The 19,418-nt window shown below is 28.0% G+C and overlaps 1 protein-coding gene across 3 annotated transcripts; it reads right to left on the reverse strand.

Moving 5' to 3' along the window:
- Positions 1–15,896: 15,896 nt before the first annotated feature.
- On the reverse strand, positions 15,897–19,305 carry LOC126846670 (uncharacterized). 3 transcript variants are annotated; one of them, XM_050586383.1, is made up of 4 exons: positions 19,210–19,305; positions 18,132–18,393; positions 17,556–17,727; positions 15,897–16,232 (listed from the first exon to the last, which is right to left on the reverse strand). In XM_050586383.1, exons 1-4 carry the CDS (start codon positions 19,261–19,263, stop codon positions 16,223–16,225), a joined length of 498 nt encoding a protein of 165 aa, XP_050442340.1. In that variant the 5' UTR covers positions 19,264–19,305; the 3' UTR covers positions 15,897–16,222. The 3 variants fall into 3 exon arrangements, with proteins under 3 accessions (XP_050442340.1, XP_050442341.1, XP_050442342.1); XM_050586384.1 differs by having other exon boundaries at positions 15,898–16,232; positions 17,546–17,727; XM_050586385.1 differs by having other exon boundaries at positions 15,899–16,232; positions 19,117–19,237.
- Positions 19,306–19,418: the final 113 nt, after the last annotated feature.

The raw sequence follows: 19,418 nt of genomic DNA on the forward strand, positions 1-19,418 counted from the left end.
ACGCTACATTTAACGCGTAGACGTTTTAAGACATTAAACTAGTTACTATTGATGTTGTATCAGCAACTATCTTGGATAAACAATTACTTACCTAATCAAAAAAAAAAGTCCATATCAATGATAATATGTTTTATTATTAACTATAATTATAGTATTATAGCCACTCGAGAGTAAGTAAATCGAGAAAAACTTGATTTGTGTTTTGTTTTTTAGTACTAAATATTTTTTACAAATTATTCTTACATTAGATTGTATTTTTGAAAAGTAGGAATAACTATTTTCTGCTTAAGCCTGAGTAGTAAGAATAGGATTTTTCAGTTTAAAGCGGCAGTACGCATACGCGTTACATTTGAATAGCTTGTTGGTTTAAATCTGTCTAAAGTAAATGAGAAAGGTTTTTAGACTTTTGTGGAAAAACTTTAGGTTATACTATTTAATTTGAATCCTATGACTGTTTGACACTTGTTAACTGATTTTTAAAAATAACTCAAATGTTTTTGGGATTTTCTTATTGGCCATTTTTATTTAGTTGTGTTCTCCAGCACATGTCACATACCGACTACCGATGTTTGAAAAAATTGCTAAACTTTTTTTTGATAATACCGTCGTCATTCAGTATTAATTCCAAAAATTTTAATATTGTTGCTAAGGTATTTGAATACTATTTTAATATGTTGTAACTTGTATTCAATTAAATACTTGTACAACAAGTTGGCCTTTTATTTGGAAATAACAAAACTATGGACATTTTATTGAAACTTTTTCGTTGAACCCAAATGTGGTCTCAGAATTTATTCTTCTCAATTTATTTTTTATATCGCGTGCAAAGTTGTAAGCCACTTGAAAAACTAAAATCAGGATTTGTTTTTTTTTCATTCGTGTAAAAAAAGACTAGTTGGAATAGAATAAAAACATTTTATTTGAAATACCTACATTTTAGAAAAGCATTCAAATGTACAAAACACGCTGAAAATACCACACTACGGGGATTTTTTTATAACTTGCTTACAACGTGCTAAGAACAAATCCAGATTTAATAAAACTAATAATAAAAAATATACATGTAATTTGGTTTTTATTCCAAAATTGTGTTGTGCAATGGTATTATTATAATATATTATATTATATTTGATTATAGAATTGCCTCTGGCTATTATTTTTTATAAGTTGCAATCCGCATGAAAGTTTTGGTCAGGAAAAAACATCAAAAAGCAATGATTTATAGGAACGGTACATTTTTTTTTAATGTCATTAAAATGTTTTACTTACATAATATTTAAAAGAAAAATACTAAACTATTAGCATTTTAAGATATTTAACCTAACTTAACCTGTTTTGTATACTTACTGTACAGGATAAAAGTTATTTACGGTTATATTAATTATTGCAATAAACCCAACAGTAATATGCTGGTTTATTATAGCGTTTTGATGGTCATATGGTGTTTTAATGAAGAATTCTTACATGAATGTTGTATATAACTTACGAAAAGCTCTCGCAAAAATGGGAGCTAAAATAGCCAATTCAAAATAGTGTATGTAAAAACGGCGTGAAAACTGCAGAAAAAAGCAACACGAAAATAATTTATTATTATAAAAATATATTTTGATTTGATGACCAGCACAGGCACGCAACAAAAGGAATTGAAATTATTTAAAATACAAGTAAAATTTTTGAAGTATGTATTTGAAATACTTTTTATTACTTTTATTAAGTCGAAATATACTCTATTTTTCTCATTACATTAATATAGAATGTCCATTAGACAACTTTTTTAATTATGCATTAATCTTAACTCTTGATAGGTAAAAGGTACTTTTTATAGTACACACACTATAGTATAGTTCTGAGTTATAAGTCATAACTCATAAATACAAATATTGTATTATACTGCAATACGGTATTGCTTCTATTTTCTATCTAACCTATAGGCAATTGAATACTATAATCTTAACATAAAATAGTCATCCCAAAACGAATAATTTTATTAAAAAAATAATAAAATGAAATTATCTTAATCATTAAGGACACGTACAAACCATATCTAAATAGAACATTTTTATTTTCTGTGTTTATATAGTGAAGTTATAAAATAATTGACACTTGCTTGAAGGCGATCCGCTGAACTTTGTGTTATTTTTTGGCTTAAATTATTTTACTTGATCAATTTCTACAACGTTAAACATTCTCATATATTGTATGAAGCATATTAATTTTAATACAAATATGTGTGATCAAACAGCAACGGAAAGTGCGCAAGTAGTTTCTATTTGTTTTAACAAGACAAACGATAATAGTTTTAATCAACATAGGTATTTCCCAAAGTGGAAAATACACTATTATGTCGTATAATACAATATAATATATTGTACAGTGTTTCAGGATTGAGGGTGGTTTCCATTTCATATAGTTATTAATCAAACCTTGGAAGCGCAATCAGTATAACTTGGCGTATCTGCGTAAAGTATTATTTGTCTCGGATTTTTATAACTTACACGTGAAATGCTATTTTTTTTTTGAAAGCATTAAGTACAGCATGAACTTTTTGAGTTGCTGTAATTTTTTACTTTGCTTATGTAAATTTGTACGTTTAAATCAAGATTTATTCGCAGTGAACATTGTACACATTTGATAATGCACAACAATTTCCGCTATGTCCGCAAATGATAAACTATCGTATTATGTTACTACAATCTACATTCACAATATACAATGCCATTTATTAACACTGATGTTATATTATACAACATAATATCATTATACTGCATATAATATTTCGGTATTACATAGCGTATATACCGTTTCATACTTCAACAGCTGTATTAAACAAAACAAAAAAAACAAATTACCTTTAACTACATTTAAAGCTGTAAAATTATATTCAAGAGTCATTGGAGACATTTATTGAATAGATTACAGAATAAAGAAAACAACTGCTCTTAATATTTTATTGAAATACCCATTTGTGGAGAACTTAAGATCATTTTTAAGATTAGTTATAACTCTGCCTAAAAATGTCAATATAATAAAATATTAAGTAGAACGTAGATGTTATTCGGTTAGGTTTTATTAAGCCATATAAGAAACTGGTATAGCTCATTAAAATATATGTACATTATACATATTCTAGTGAATACGGTTACAGTTAAGTGTAATAGAAATATAATTTTTTTTTTTACTACTGAACTATAGTTTACGATCGAAAATGAACTGCCGAAATTATTAATTAACTTTTTTATCGTAATCGGAATACTTACTACCACAATAAATGTCTAAATTATATCCATAAAATAATTGAAATAATGTTTATCTTAATTGTTCTTTCGGTAATTTTAACTACAGCATATTATATCTATTATGTTACATTCTCTCACGGTTTATAGTTTCATATAGATGATGTAAAGTTAGGAAGTATAGTTTCAGTGTCAAATTGGTGTTCGAGGGAAATAAAAGCCTTCGAAATTGCTTCCTATAAACTTTCAAAATATATGAAGTAAATGTAGGTACCATTATATTATACAACCGGCAATATAGTCTGTTATTTCATTTTTGTTTTGTTTTGAAACTCGATAGTTATAAACTTTTGGAGTACCTTGATATCGAAATCGATATTTATTATTAATAAACAAAAAAAATCATTATTTTTATGAAACACAAGCTGTCCGGACCCGGCTTTGCCCGGGATTTAGTCTGCCAGGGTTGAGTAAAATAATTCCCATTTCCCCATTCCCATCCCCATCCCTCCTCTCTAATCTCTAATCTCTTATCTCTTATCAGATAACAGCGTGACAGCGTTTTTGTGACATTTTTTTCGGTTATTATATCCTCTTACTCAAGGTCTCAGTCCCGGTCCCAGTCTCAGTCCCAGATCCCGTTCCAACAGTTAAAAGCTTGCCCAGAATCGTGGTACATAGAATCGGCCTGTTCCTTTAATCATCACCTACCATTTGCTTGAGTACCGTGGTTACCATGGTGACAAACCAAATATTTATTTTGGGTTACCATGGTTACAAACATTTAATTTATTTACATTTCGTATTTAAAGTACAAAGTTCATGTTTGAGGCCATCCTTAGGGGTAAAATTTTCGAAAAGTACTATGCCAGTTGGGTTCGCGGGAGTGTACTCAACAACTTCCCAAAGTTTCATGGCGATCGGATGAATGGTGCACTAATGCATAAAGGACAAACAAACAAACAGACATTCATTTTTATATATATATAGATTATTTATTAACGCAAAAGCATTTCCGAGAATAATACGTTTCTATAAATTATCACTGTCATTTGAAATAGAATATTTTGTTAGACTTGGAACAATTTATATTCTGCTACTAAACTTGTTTTAATTCGGTAGAACTGCGTTTTATTACAAAACAAATAAAAATTAATTAAATTTCTAATAACAAATCTAGAAAACAAAACTCAACTGTTCCAAGTCAGACACAGTACTATACTATCAGAGGCGTTGGTGGTACTTTATATTATAACAGAATGCAATAATTTTTATCAATTTTGATATTTCTTATTATGTATGCGACTATTACTGTTTTGTATGGATAATAATTAAAAATAAAAAACATGAATATTCATTTCAATCAGAAATAACTAGTAATTTTATTAAATTTTTTTGGACTATAAATGTACAAACATAGATATCATTTATCAAAATTATATACAATGTATACAAAATACAAAAATGACTCCTACTAAATTAGTAAAAGAAACCATTACACGTTTAAATTTGTTTTTTATGAACATATGATTACACTTTACGTCAAAATTTTAGCTTTTATGGCCAGGGCAACATTTTTCTATTTTTTAAAAAGTTTTTATGATAAATGTTTATAAAAAATATCAAGATCAGATTTTCATTAAATTTCAATTTTTAATATTAATTTTGAAATTAATAATTATTATTTTTAAAAAAAATTATAGAATACAAATTACATTTTTTTAATAAAAAAAATACAAAAAAGAGGGCAACTATGATTATTTACATAAATGTGTTTTTTTATTTAACCCTAAATAATACAATCTGTAAATATTGTTTTACATTAGGTGATACTCCATATCATGAAAAAAAGTGTTGCAAATTTGTTTTTACAAAACTAGCCATTTGGAAGTTAAACTCAATGGTAAAAAAACAATAATACAGTTTTATTTGAAACGCAAGAGGATAAAGTAAAAATATATGGTTTTGTCGGCGTTTAACTTACACGCAAAGACAAGGTTCGCGTGTTTCATGGCAAAGTTTTATTGGATATATACATACCTGTACCAACTGGCACCACAGGCTAGGATTTCAATTTCACTTATACCCGTAGTTTTTGCATGAATGATTTGATTTAAATTTTTTCCCAAAACGTAATTTTCCTATAAACAACTGACATTTACTCGTTATTTATTTGAGAAACGATTGGAATAAAATTTTATTTTTTCCAAGTACAATATATACTTCCAAAAACATTCACAAGTGATTTGTAGCCTTTAAGAATTTTACTAGAGAATTATTGTGATATTAATCCATTGCGCAAGAGTTATAAACATGTTACTCGAGTATAATTATTATATACAGGCATATACAGCCCGGGTAAAATGATATTTTTTAAAAGCATTTGTATATTTTATAAAATTGTTTTTATTAAAATCGTCATAACTAGTTCGGAAATAACTCTTCATACTATAAATGTAGAAAATTATAATAATAAACGAATAGACGATTGAGCTATAGTTATATTAAGTTATACTTGTGTAAGTCATCAAAGTTAATTTAGACATTTTTAACTAATAACTGTAATTATAAATTTCAAGGATGCAAATCTCACTGCTAATATTTCACACCAATTCTACGGTACAGTGATTTTTTCAATGAAATGTTATATAAGTTAAAAAGGTTCTAATAAAATCCTTATTATATCTTTGATTTTTAACGATTTACATGTATTAGTTATTAAAAAAATAATCTCTTAAAGGTTAATTTTAGAGAGTAATTTTTAAACTTTAAATAGAAATATATGTATTTAGTTTGCTTGCCCCTCGATTGCAAGGCTAATTTTTTGTGACGATCCTATACTTCTGTGCCCACTGTTCGATAAACGTAATGTTTATCTGTTTCAAGTTTAGGCGAGAAAGAAAATGTGGGCAGTAATGTGTGTAGGTATAATGTATGTGTGTAGCTAAATAATATTACACCCACAATATTATCTTAAAATACTAATAACTCGAGAATTATTTACTCAAAACTGACCAGAACTGTCGACCGGACATTATTTTCAATCCATTATTTTGATTCTGATTGGTAAATCTAATATAAATATATATATTATAGTCACCATTTAAATATAATTTTTTTTTACTTGAATATTTAATATAATTTTTGATCGTTAAACATAATATTACATTTATTTGAAACTTTTTTACCTAAAATAATCATTAGGTTAGGTTCAGGAAAAATGTCTGTAACGTGAAATTTTAATAACCATGTACACTGTATAGCCTTTAAGCTTACAAAAGATTAATCATTTATCTCATTTTGCGAAAAGGGCATTAATTTGGTATTTAATGCATAAGCCTTGATTTCCTGTTCATAATAAAGGCGTTTCTGACAGCAGATCCCAAAATGTATCATAATTATATAATATAAGCGGAATATTGATATTATCTCCAGGAATCTAAATTTAAGGTCCATTTAAATTATTCATTTACAACGTTTCGTGGCCGAGTGGATGTACACTAGCCGTGGTTCGGATCTAAATGCTGGCCGTTTCTCTCGTTGGATGAGGCAACCTACTAAAGAATGAAATGGTCATCCGACTGTAAGGTTATTTATGAAAAAAAAAGTTTAAATTAAACACCAACTATTGGATAATGATAATTGTTTAGATGTTAAATTTTATAGTGAAAATTTATTAATGTAATACACCGCTTAAAACAGTAATATGTTCAGAAATTAAATTAAAGAAACGAATGACGAAAATCAGAAATACATAAATTCAAATTCAATAATGAGTATTCTTCGTAATACCACAATTTGAAAAATAGAATATTATTTAAAAGACAATACAAAATATTACCATATAATACATTTTTTTTTTTAAATTATAAAAAAAGGGATTAGATAGTTTACTTTACAGCTAATAGAAACTCTACTTAGGCTATAATGGTTAAGTGAAATTTGAGACCGAGCGAAAAATTGCATTAAGAAACCACCATTGTTTGGAATCGAAAAAGTTTTTCATTACAAAAGTTGGACCGTAACTACTATATACGTTTAGGGTTCAGTTATTGATTTTCCCAGATAAAAAAATTGTTGTAGTGTGAATGTGTTTATACTTTTGAATATAATAAAACCGTAATTCGAATTATAATATTAAAAAAAATCGAATCATTTCAATACATACAATCGTTGGCCGGATAAATTTGACTGAAAATAATATTGTCTTCTAAAACGTTTTTCTAAAACAATGTTATAAATAATAATTCCAGATATATGGTCATTACAAAATAAGATTAATTAATACAAACAATACGCTTGTTCATTAAATAGCTATAGCTAACATTAATGTTTTATTTACCGACATAGCAGAAGCCAGAAGAAAAGTGTGTAACATATTATGCTCTACTAATTGCTAACTAAAAATTAATCAGACATTAAACAACAGTGCAAGACTGTAACACTGTAATGTTTATACATCACAATTTATAATTATAAGAAATTTAATTTTAAAAACTAGTAGGTTTATAAAATATAAAATAAATATAGTGGACACTTCTGTTTTGATTATTTGCTGGCCTAATACAATTATTTGAAAAATAAAACGTATATATCAACATATATAGGTATGTTAAAGAACTAACAATAAGGTTAAAGTGATGCACTTAATTTTTGATTGTTGGAAATCACCTAGTTTGAATTTAATAAAACTCAATATAAAATTGAACGCTGTTAACATAATTGGAGTGGATTTTCATGTACAGTCGAGGATATTTCACATGATTAAATGCCTAGCAAAGCGTGCGATGTAATCAAATACGAATACAAAATCATTTAATGGTTATGAGATTTAAAAAAAAAGACTACGTTGGTATAATTTTTCAGACTGAACTTGCCAATAAAACTTCACGTTTTTGCAAATTATTATATCTTATGTAGGTACGGTGTTTAAAAAATTACCGTCGAATTTTACTCAACAAAACCTCATGTAGAGAATAATCCAAACTCAAAAGATAGGGACGAGGAAATCATCTTGGATGGATTTTTTATTTACGTTTATAAAATTGTTATTCATTGCAAAAAATACCATGTTAAATTATTAAAAGTATCATAATATTAATAATATATCAAGTTAAATCCAAAATAGTCCTAAATTCGAAGAATTGACTTTATTTAATGAGAACTATATTGTTACGAGCTGGACGACATGAGATGCACGCTTCAAAATTTAGTTCTTACTGTTTACTTGAACAATTTTTATTAAAATATTTTTTAAATTAATACATTTTTATTAACTTGTAGAAGTTGAATATTAGAAATTCTTTCAATTGATATGTAATTTTATAAATTAATAAACAGACCCAATGTTCTGTGGTGAAAACCCGAGTTGAAATACAGAAATCGTTTTCGGTTGTTTTAATTTTCCTAATTCACAGGGGACGTATTAAAATTAAAAACTCGAGGCTGTATACTCTATCTTTTTTAATTATACAACTAAATTCCATTTGTTAAATTTAAGTTGAAAAGTAAGCATTTATATAGTTTTTATTTTCTTCAGTAGTATACGTTTGATGACTAAACACAAATGAAAACCAAGTTGTATAAATGTTTATTCCATCCTTGTTACTTAAGTACCTAATTAAATTTCTAAAAATTCGCTCTCACTGTTTGAACCATATCTGGATTCGCTACTGGTATAAATTTTATTTCTGTTGCAGTTGGCGCATATTATACTTGATTATCTTTAACGTTGACGTCTTCATCGTATTTATTTTAATAAAAAAATGCTTGGTTTAATTTTTTGTAAATATACATATTTTTCTACTTCCGAAAACCAATTGACCAAATGTTTCTACATAAATCAGAATAATTTCATAAAATATTTTATAATGTTATATGAACGACAAAACAAAACTGCAATTACCCAATGTCATTTTCTATTTCTTACCCGCAAGGATAGATGGCTTCGTTAAAGGTGGACTTACAAAAATGTCGACAGCGGCCAAATTGTATAAAAACTTGGTTTAACCAGATTACATCCAATTACCTTAATGTGGGACAAAACGAGACGAAAAGAAAAATAAGAAAACTTTTTTCAGACACCTTAAGCTTTGTTGTGATAACTTGATTAACATTTTTTCCATTAGTACGTCGAGTATTTTTCTATTAAATTTCCTAGTTTTCAGTTAAGTATAATTGCATTAAATTGTTCTGCCCTGCTGGCCCTTGCTGTCAGATACGACATAACGACGGACAAGCATTTATACCTGACGGAAATGTAAATAATTATTTAAAAAAAAAACGGTTGTCAAATAGAGTCGACATGTTGACTTTGATAACTTTTAATTTTACTTTTACAATCGACCGGATGACTGAAGTGTAGTTAAGGTTAATAATATTTTATGCGTGTATAGTATGTAAGTACGCTGTCGAATGTAGCATACATATTTCATTATGAATTTTGTATTCATGTTAATGCGTTTCTAGTATTGAAAACGTTTCATACTATCATTATTGGTCGATGATGTGATTTCTATATAATTTTGTTAGCGCGCCCACACGTTTCCAATGGATTTTTATGGGATAATAATGTTCATAATGTTATGATCGATGGCTACAGATAGTGCGAAATGATAACATGGTGACGGCAATGCGTAATTTTAATCGCTTTAACGTTTTCGCATAACACGGGTGCTGACATCACATTGACGAGCATACCTATATATTATTATTAGGTGTTATTACATCAAAAGGCGCACAACAAAACACGTCGGTATGTGAGCATGTCGTTGTTGGTCATCCATCACACGATTTTTCCAACAAAAGTATCATGCTTAGGTACATAGACACACTCTCATCAAGACAGACTCACTCCAAACATTCACTGATGATAATAACCATTCATCATCATACGTTCTGTCTATGTGACACCCTTTGAAATAATTCTTTCGGTAATCAGTAAAAATATGTTTGCCTTTTTGTATTAAACACAAATATTACCTATTTATAATGTTTAATATACAGTAGCAAGCATAAATACATTTGTATGATATTTATTATTCTATGAAAATGTAATTAAAACTTACCAGTGATATTATTATGTATAAATAGGTATATCAATAGCTTCGTGTCTCATGTTAATGGCCAACTGTAAATAACCGATGCAATAATGGCAAGCTCTAAAAGTTAAAACTTCTAGGGAAATCTGCATTTTGATGAATGTAAGTTTTGTAGTACTTGTCAATAGAAGTAAATTTATTATTGTGTATTTTTTTACACGCTTGGACCTCCGAAATTTGTTAACATATTATGAATGACTAATTGAAGTTATTTCCTAATTTAAAAAAAAACGAAGTGAAAATTTTCTTTCTGAGGCTATAAATAAAATAATGTATTTTAGAATTCTATTGTTATTTAAAATATATTATATATTTTTTTAAGTTATCATATTTTAGTTTTTATATAGATAGGTATAATATCTATGTTTAAGTTTTTGAATTTAATCGTTTATTATTTAAATAAAAATATTGCCATCTATGCCTGGCAACATTTAATTTTAAATACTCAATATTGGTTGTGTGAATAAAAGTCATATTATTTAATATAATATGAATCAGATAAAGTACGTATAATTTATATAATAATATAAAGACTTATATTATTATACGTATTTCACTTTATATTAGCATTACTTATTAGTTGTTAAAAGCCGTATTCTACTGAGCGTTAATCAAATTAGAGCCAGATATGCTTAAAAAAATGGAAGATGTATCTAACTCGATTTTTGTGTTATATTTAAACTACGTACAATTGTATTAGTACAATTATATTAGTAGATCTCCGATTTCGAGTTACTTGGTGTTCATTCATTCATACTTAATACTTCTACATAATACAAAATATTTAAAAATGGTTTATATTACATATTATATAGGTAGTATAGCAATCTATAATTAAGCGCCAGTTAAAAATTAGGTTAATAGTATGTAACCCTAAACGTTATATCGATGTGAAGCAACAGCTGTGACCTAGGGACAGTTGTCTCTTTACCATTTCTCTACCTAGGTAGTAGATAGGAAAGGGTTAACACAGGGGAGAATTCGGATGTAAAATTTTAATAGTTTAAAAGAGCAGGAACGGAGGCAATGACATAACCAAAAAAAAAAAATGAATAATGTATAGATTTAATTTTTATTTGAATTAGTTTTATTGTTCAGTTGTTTGTTTTAACACCTACACATGATACATGTCTATATTATATTTCCCTTATAGTTCCAATCTAAATATAATTCATAATAACCTAAAGTTCTAGTATGTTAGTAACCATACAAGTAGACGTCACGTGTGGTCTACATCAATTTTACAAGTATTAATCCAATCTAGATCAACGTGATTGTTGTATGGTTAACTTTCTGTCGATGTCAATAAATTTGTAAGCACGGTTCGGGAATCCGAAATTTCTCTTCTAATATAATATTATGTACTAAGTGTGAAAACCACAGCTGTTGTAATTCCAACTATCCTGTCAATAAGCATTTGGTGCCAACAATGATGAGTCCGATTTCTAAGGGTACTTATTTTGAAGTCAAATTGGCTTAATATTTTATGACAAATTAAAAACTCACCAAGCTCAAAACACTCTCATTCAGCCATAAACAAATATCCAAATCCTGCCCTCGGTTATTTTAGCTCTCACAAGATATCGAGCCTAAAACAATAAGGGCACCTGTACCTACTTCGGGCTCTATTTTTGTTTCCAAGATTGAATCAAAAGTCTAGGCTAAAATACATCACTTACAAACTGAGGAAAACTAATAATGACTTTTTTTTTTAGCTTATTTAAAACTATGGTACATGATTAATATAAAAAAAAAATATCCTTTTCAGTTTTTATTTAATTTAATGAGATTTTATTTATTTAACATTATACCAAACTCTTTTTTCGTTATACATATATAAATATATATATTTTTTTTTAATTAGGCCCTAGGTAAAATTTCGTGTGGAGGTTAGGTTCACCTTGTTCGCATGTATAGGAGTTAATTGTATTAAATATTTATAAGATGTTAACTCAAATGATTTATTACATTTATATTTACATAAATTGTAATGTAATTTATACTGCTGCTGCGGAATACAATTTTAACAAATGTAATTATAATATATACTGTTTTACAAATGAAGGGCTGCGGCGAAAAAAGATCAATGTCAATTTTTGTTCATTCTGAGAAAATCATGTTTTTATTTTCAATACATTTTGCCTGTATGCCTAAACTTCCGGCGGTCGTTACTCTCGACTAATCTGTTTTCCCTGGTTCGAGCGCATAAAAAATACAATACGTCAATACAAATAATTTGATACCAAAGTCTCATTTTCAAAAAAAATTGACATTGATCTTTTTTCCCCGCAGCCCTTCAAATGTAATACCTACCCGATGGTCATTATACAGAAATGCACAACTAAAGGGTTCTTATTGTGTAATTAAAGAGCAAACCTTACCTTTCTAGTTTCTGTTTGTTAAAATCCAAATAAAAAGTCTTCATTATTCGTCATCCGTAATACTCTAATATTGCTCTAACCTTATTCTTCACATCAACCACCCCAATTCCTCACCACGACCACAACAACAGATGATGAGGTCGTGGTAAGGAGTTGGGGTGGTTAAAGTTGAAAATAAGATTACAGCGATTAAAGTATCACGGTTGACTACATTATTAATTCAAAGTGACAGTACAAGACAAACTAATAATAAGTAGGTCCGTGTGTCCATGAAAACGGAAATAAAAGTCTGCCAACAAGTTTTGTCCGTTGAAAAAAAAAACCGTACACGGTATGAATACAAACATTCGACTACCTTCAGGGAGATTTTTAGCTCTTAGATCTCAAAACCTGCGTTCAAATGGAAATAAAAAATACTTTGTTTTTTTTACATTTTGGTTTTTGTACTGTAAACAGGTTAGATTTAATTTCAAGTTCCTTCCAGTATATTTTGTTGTTGTATGTGCTTCGGTTTTAACCGATGACCAAGGCCATAATATATCCATTGTTCGCATACACCCAACATTGTTGAATTTATGATTCTTAAAAAATAATACTTGTATTTTTATATTTACCCATATTTACCACATAGTTTTGGCGTAGTATGAAAATAAACGTAACAAATATTACTTAAAAAGTATAACAGTTGAGTGCAATAAAAACGTGGGTTTTATAGCGCAAATGAGTAGAAATTAATTTAGAAAAAAAAAATCCTAAAAATATTTTTTAGACAAGTTATTTAATTTGTCACTTTAGCGATAGGCAACCAGACGTATTAATTTTATAAGCAACAAACCGGATAAAACGTCTCTGAACCTTTTCAATTTTAACAAGAAGACCTTTCGGGTTTACATAGGTCGTAATGTACACTTACCGAGAATAAAAAATGGAATATTGTATAGAATTAGGTATACAGGAATGAAATGTCTGACCGATTAATCGATAAAATTGTAAAGAGTAAACTTATCTATATAAAAATTGTAATTGGAAATATATATCAGGTTCAATTTGATTCCCATTACAGACAGTTTGCTGCATGTGATATTTTATGTTATTGGTTCTAAAATATGGTATAATAGAAATTGTGGATAACACTGTAATGTTAAAAAGATGTTTGCATTCTGGTATTATTTTCATGATACATCACTGTAAAGATAAATGCTAACGTTCGACTCGAGAGTACGTTAACGATAAGGGATGTGGCGCCTTTTATTCTATTTGTTTAGTAAATTGGATACGTTGTTATTTGCGTTTATAGAAGAAATAAGTGGAGTATTGGTATCATTAAAAAAACGATGAGTCATACACTAGGTGATGTTTTTAACGCCCTACAGGCTACACTAGTTTAATCTTAAAATAATTGCATTTTGCGAGTTTTCCTTTTTGCAGTATAAAGTACAGTGCTTTTGACACAATAATGTTTACAAGGGTTAACGATTTTGATTCAATAAACTGCTTTGTTTCTACCAAATTGTATTATTGTATTCGACATACGTTTTATTACTGTTTTTTAAGTGTGCCTATTTACTATATTCATAATATTTTATTTATTCTTAATGCACTGGCTGAATAACATGACAAAATATCGCCGTATCATTATACATTTTACTAGAGATATCATCAAAATATGTTAAGTATATAAGTTAAATTCCCATAAATAATAAAACATTGTCTGGAGTAATATCAAATATAGCGGTTAATCTTCTTGAACTCTTGAAGTGTACTTAAAAACTGAGAGTAAGTCAAGCGAGAGTCCCACATTTATGAAAATATATTAGGTCGAAAAAGTGACAAGTTAAACGTATACCTTATAGTTCGTAGGATAATTTAACGAAAAAAAATAAAACACAAAATCGTATTAATCATGAGTAAACGATAAGCTTACTGAACAATAAAAAAATAAACTACTCCATTATCACAATATATAAAATATCCAAAAAACTATAGGTATAACAAATAAATTAAACAGTATTTTATTCGCGTCTCGTTTTACTCAGACCTGCCATGTCTCGACTTTTCTAAAACTGATTAACAATTGCCATCCGACGCTCCACTTCACTTCTTACTCTCCGATTTTCACTCTGTCTTGTATAAAACTTTTTGGCGAAAAAATGCGACTGTAACCATTGGGTTAGAGGGTTTTAAAACTTTTCTACCCATTCGCCAAAAGCATTTTCGAATTTTGTTTTTTTTTTATCTTTTACCGATGTCACATTAAGTACAACTTGGAAGGGATATATGAAGTGACAACCGGTAATATAAAACCATAAGCTACCTATTTATTTACTTTCGAAAGATTTATTAAAATAACATTATTCCATTGAGAAAATACTTTGCATTAGTATTGTAAGTTATCAGATGGTTTCAGAACAGCTTAGCGTCTGATTAAATAAAAAAATCTGCTCAACAAAACTCAATAAAAACTGGGGTTGTATCAATGTTTTTAATAATAATATTACATCGCTTCTGCTTACTAAAACTTAAACATTTAACGGAAATTGAATAGTGTTACTATCAAAACGGGTTATTAACGCGACCGGACAAAGGAATATTTTATTGGAGAAACGTGGAAATTGCAATGGGATGTGTTCCTTAGACCTTAGGGAATTCAAAGTGGGTTTTTGGTATGACGGCCTTCCGAATTTCCGGACATAGCGGTAAATGTGCCTTTACAGTTTGCATGCCAAAGCATAGAAGTGAATTTCCTTTAGTCTTTACCTACTAATTTCTAGCCACTAACCTTTACCGTATATCTTATTGTAATGTACAGTAGCAAGAGCTCTTCACGAATAAATATGTTATTACCAACGTAAATACTTAAAATATGCTGAAAAGCAAAGAATTAATAAACAAATTAGCTATGGAAATCCTATCCCCCTGAAGAGGTGGCAATTTTTTCTTTATTTCACTTTCTCGAGTGTAATATTGAGCTGTAAGGTCTAAAAATTAGACTGAAGGTAGATCATGTATAGAGTTATAACATTTGCAACTTTTTTCAAAAATCTGTTGTCAAACATTTTTTTTTATTAAAGAATACCCAAAAAATTATAACGAAAAAAAAATCACACTGACCATATTACATATTCAGGTTGCTATGTGTGAACAGTCAAAATGTATTCGAAAAACATTTTTATAATATTGTTGATTACGATAAATGAATAAAATCGACAACAAATTATCATTGAATACCACAATTGCAACGAGCTGGTAGCTTCTTTTTTCAATAGTTGTTTTATGAGTGTGTTGGTTACTATTTATTATCAGGCAGCGGAAAACACTTGAATACCAGAGATATGGTAAATAAATATTTGTATTTACTTGTGCATATAGAAGTAGAATAATAAAGTGTTGTAAACTTTTAACAAATTATTGAACAAAAAAACAATATATCCAAGTATGCTTAAACTAATATAACTATTCTACGTCACCATAATTTAGACTTGCTGCATTTCTATTTAGCTGTAAGCATCTATTTATCTCTGAAACAATAAATTGTTTATTAAAAATAGCATAATATGTATGTATGTCGACGAACAGAGTTACTAATGTAATTTCCTAATAAACTGTCGAGGTTAGTATTTTAGTTGAATTTGTTCAATTAGGTGAGTAAATAAAAATGCGTCTTAAATTATTACTCTTGTATTTGGTGAAATACAATACATTTATATTTAACTCTTCTTTAAAATTGAAGCAAATAAAATGTAACCGCGACACGCTGTGTGCAAACAATTTCAAAACTATTTATTCTACACTCGACTACTGACTCGTCGTTTGGATAGTCAATATCATTATAATATACAGTTGTTAAATGGCCTCATTTTGTATAACATGTAACGCAATATGACGAGCAATAGTTTTTTCTGGGTAAATATATTGCAAATTGCTTCGGTCACCGTGCCTATAAATACTTGCAGAGTGTATAAATTGTTTCACACTAATAACAATGCACGCATGTTGCTGAATTGCCCGCCTACATCGCCGTATTAGTAGTACTTAGTATATCTATCCAAATTTGTATTATAATTGAATGGCGTTATGCAAAAAGCAACCAACCCGCAAAAATAAAATAAAAATCGAGACCTAATTTATTTACAAGTTACCTATGATACTAACCAACAATATTTCATTATTATGGTGGTTAGCATAGGATAGTTATATGACTTATGATGTACTGAAAAGTATGTTTTTAGACTAATTTAGCTGTTTATCATATGCACTACGAGCCATGTTTTTGGATCGGTTTTTTTTTTTATTGTATTACAAGGTTGATTGGCTGAAATAATAATAATTATTATTTCTAAACCTTTATAAAAAAAAAGTTGCTTGTAAACTGTATGTACATAATGATATGTATGTTACGTTAAGTTGTTATATGCTAAAACAGGTGTTCTAATTATTAGAATACATATGTTCACACACGCGACTGCATAAACTTGTACCTATATCTACTGTGCAGCATATTATTAATTACAATATTAATAAACATACGAAATTATTAAACACTACAATCGTTGTTAAAACTTCTGAAGTGTAGAATTATGTCTATAAATAACAATCGTTTATTTTTTTAATTGATTTAACATGGTTAAAATTAAATATTTTTTCTATTACTTTGAAAAATTTAACATTCACCTCTAAATGTATAATACTTAAATTTCCATCGAAAACCAAAAATTCATTACTCATTTCACGATGCAGAAAAAAGGCATGCAGATGAAATAAAAATTATTTACATTGTGGCTTCATTAAAATATGTATACTGTATGTTATTTTTAAACGAATTATGTCCTACTTTTATTTACTTTTCCATTTTCTTATGATAGTCTTTTTCATTTTCTTTTCTTTGGATAGTTGCTTTTCTCTTTTCCAAATATTGTCGCACCTCTTCTTTTAGACGTGGGTCATCGAATTGTGAAGCCTCCCAATTTTTGTATAATTCCTGAAGCTTAACTAGCCTGTTGTTAATTTGATCAACTGTGAAATTAGAAAATAACTATTGTTCACAACGGTATTTATAACTCTCAAGCATTTGTATTGTTTCTATAATATTGTTAATACATTATAATATTAAAAAATATACGTTTAACGTGTCAAACCTTGATGTAACTTTTATTGTGAAAACACAACGCGGTCTAGTTGTGGGGTTAGGTTATAACTAAAATCTTGCATTCAAACATTTGTCTGTAAAATTGTTTTGAACAGAACAACGCCTTTAAATAGCTTTCATAAATTCTACATCATTGATTAAAAAAATCATATAAAAGCACATAATGCATGAATGTTTAGAAACTCCAAACACCTCTACTAAAATTATAAAATGTTCATAAGGCTATTCCATAATATATAATGTTTATTAGATGCAGAACATTTTTAATTACCTGCATATTGTTCAAGCGTAGAAAATGTTTGTTTTAAAAACCCATCAAAGTATTTGTCATCTATAATGTGTTTGATTACAACTTCCGAAACGTGTTTTAATTCTTGAATAGATTCCTTTGTTAATGCACCATTGTACAACTTTTCTTTAAGAATATGTTCTGCCTTTGTTCCTCTGATCTTGTCTTGATGAATTTCGGCACGTTTTTCTAGATTTTCATTTCGGTAGTTTGAGTCTCTGCCGGCTTTGACTAATAAACTATTCTATAAAGTGCAAAATAAATTGTATCATATGAATATATTGATGTTTTACTATAATTCATACAATGTATTAGTATATCCTATAGTATTATAGGTATGGGATCAGAAAATTCAGGATTTTTACTGGACGTTACAATTTTTAACATGCTTTTTGAATGTTTAATATAAGTATACATATAATTATAAAAAATGTATTGGAAATCTTTAAAAAAACAAAAACTTAAAAATAAATTAGTAGTAACAAACCAAAAAAAATCCAGATAATTCAGATAAATTAATTCATTTGTTCGGGTTTGTTTTAAAATATTTATTTGTCACACATTTGTTTAAGAACTAAAACGGAAACGGGCAATTATTTTGTTTTATAAGCTGCATTTTTAAAATCGTAATGCTTCTAGTTTATACACATAAGTTTTAACAATACCATTTTTATAAACTCTAGGTCCAAATAACGGTTAAAGCTAGTATATTTTAAAACTAATATTTATGTTAAATTGTATTATTTTATGAAATGTATATGTATAATATATAGTATAATACGAGTTAATACTACCAAACCTTGTAAATAAATTAATATTGTTTTGTTGAAAATCTTATGTCATAATTTCTTAGACAAAATACTTTAAACACTCGGGGGAGGGGGGGGGGGTCACCGACAATATATTCTATGCATGTTTAGATTCTAGATCAAATATATGTTATATAAACAAATATTGAAAACGTTACCAGAAATACAATGAAAAAAAATAATAAAATCATTTCGTTTCCCTTATTAATTTGGTAACGGTATTATTTCCTTACAAAATAAGTATAACTCACTTGAAAAGAACAAAAAGTTATAAACACACTAAATATATATTGAAAATATAACATTTTTAAATTTGTATATAGGTACTCACTAATGATTTTGTTTAAACCATGTTTTATTCTATTTTTTTTGCAACAAATTTAATTATATTTTTAAAAACTTAGCCCATCAGGTAACAAACAATTAAACAACAGTAAAATCCAATCATAATAAATGGCGT

This window comes from Adelges cooleyi, unplaced genomic scaffold (genome assembly GCF_023614345.1).
Source record: "Adelges cooleyi isolate 19-005CV unplaced genomic scaffold, UGA_ACOO_1.1 ACOO_flye_CR_arks_rails_tigmint_CR_PRNA_9, whole genome shotgun sequence".
NCBI classification, from domain to species: domain Eukaryota; kingdom Metazoa; phylum Arthropoda; class Insecta; order Hemiptera; family Adelgidae; genus Adelges; species Adelges cooleyi.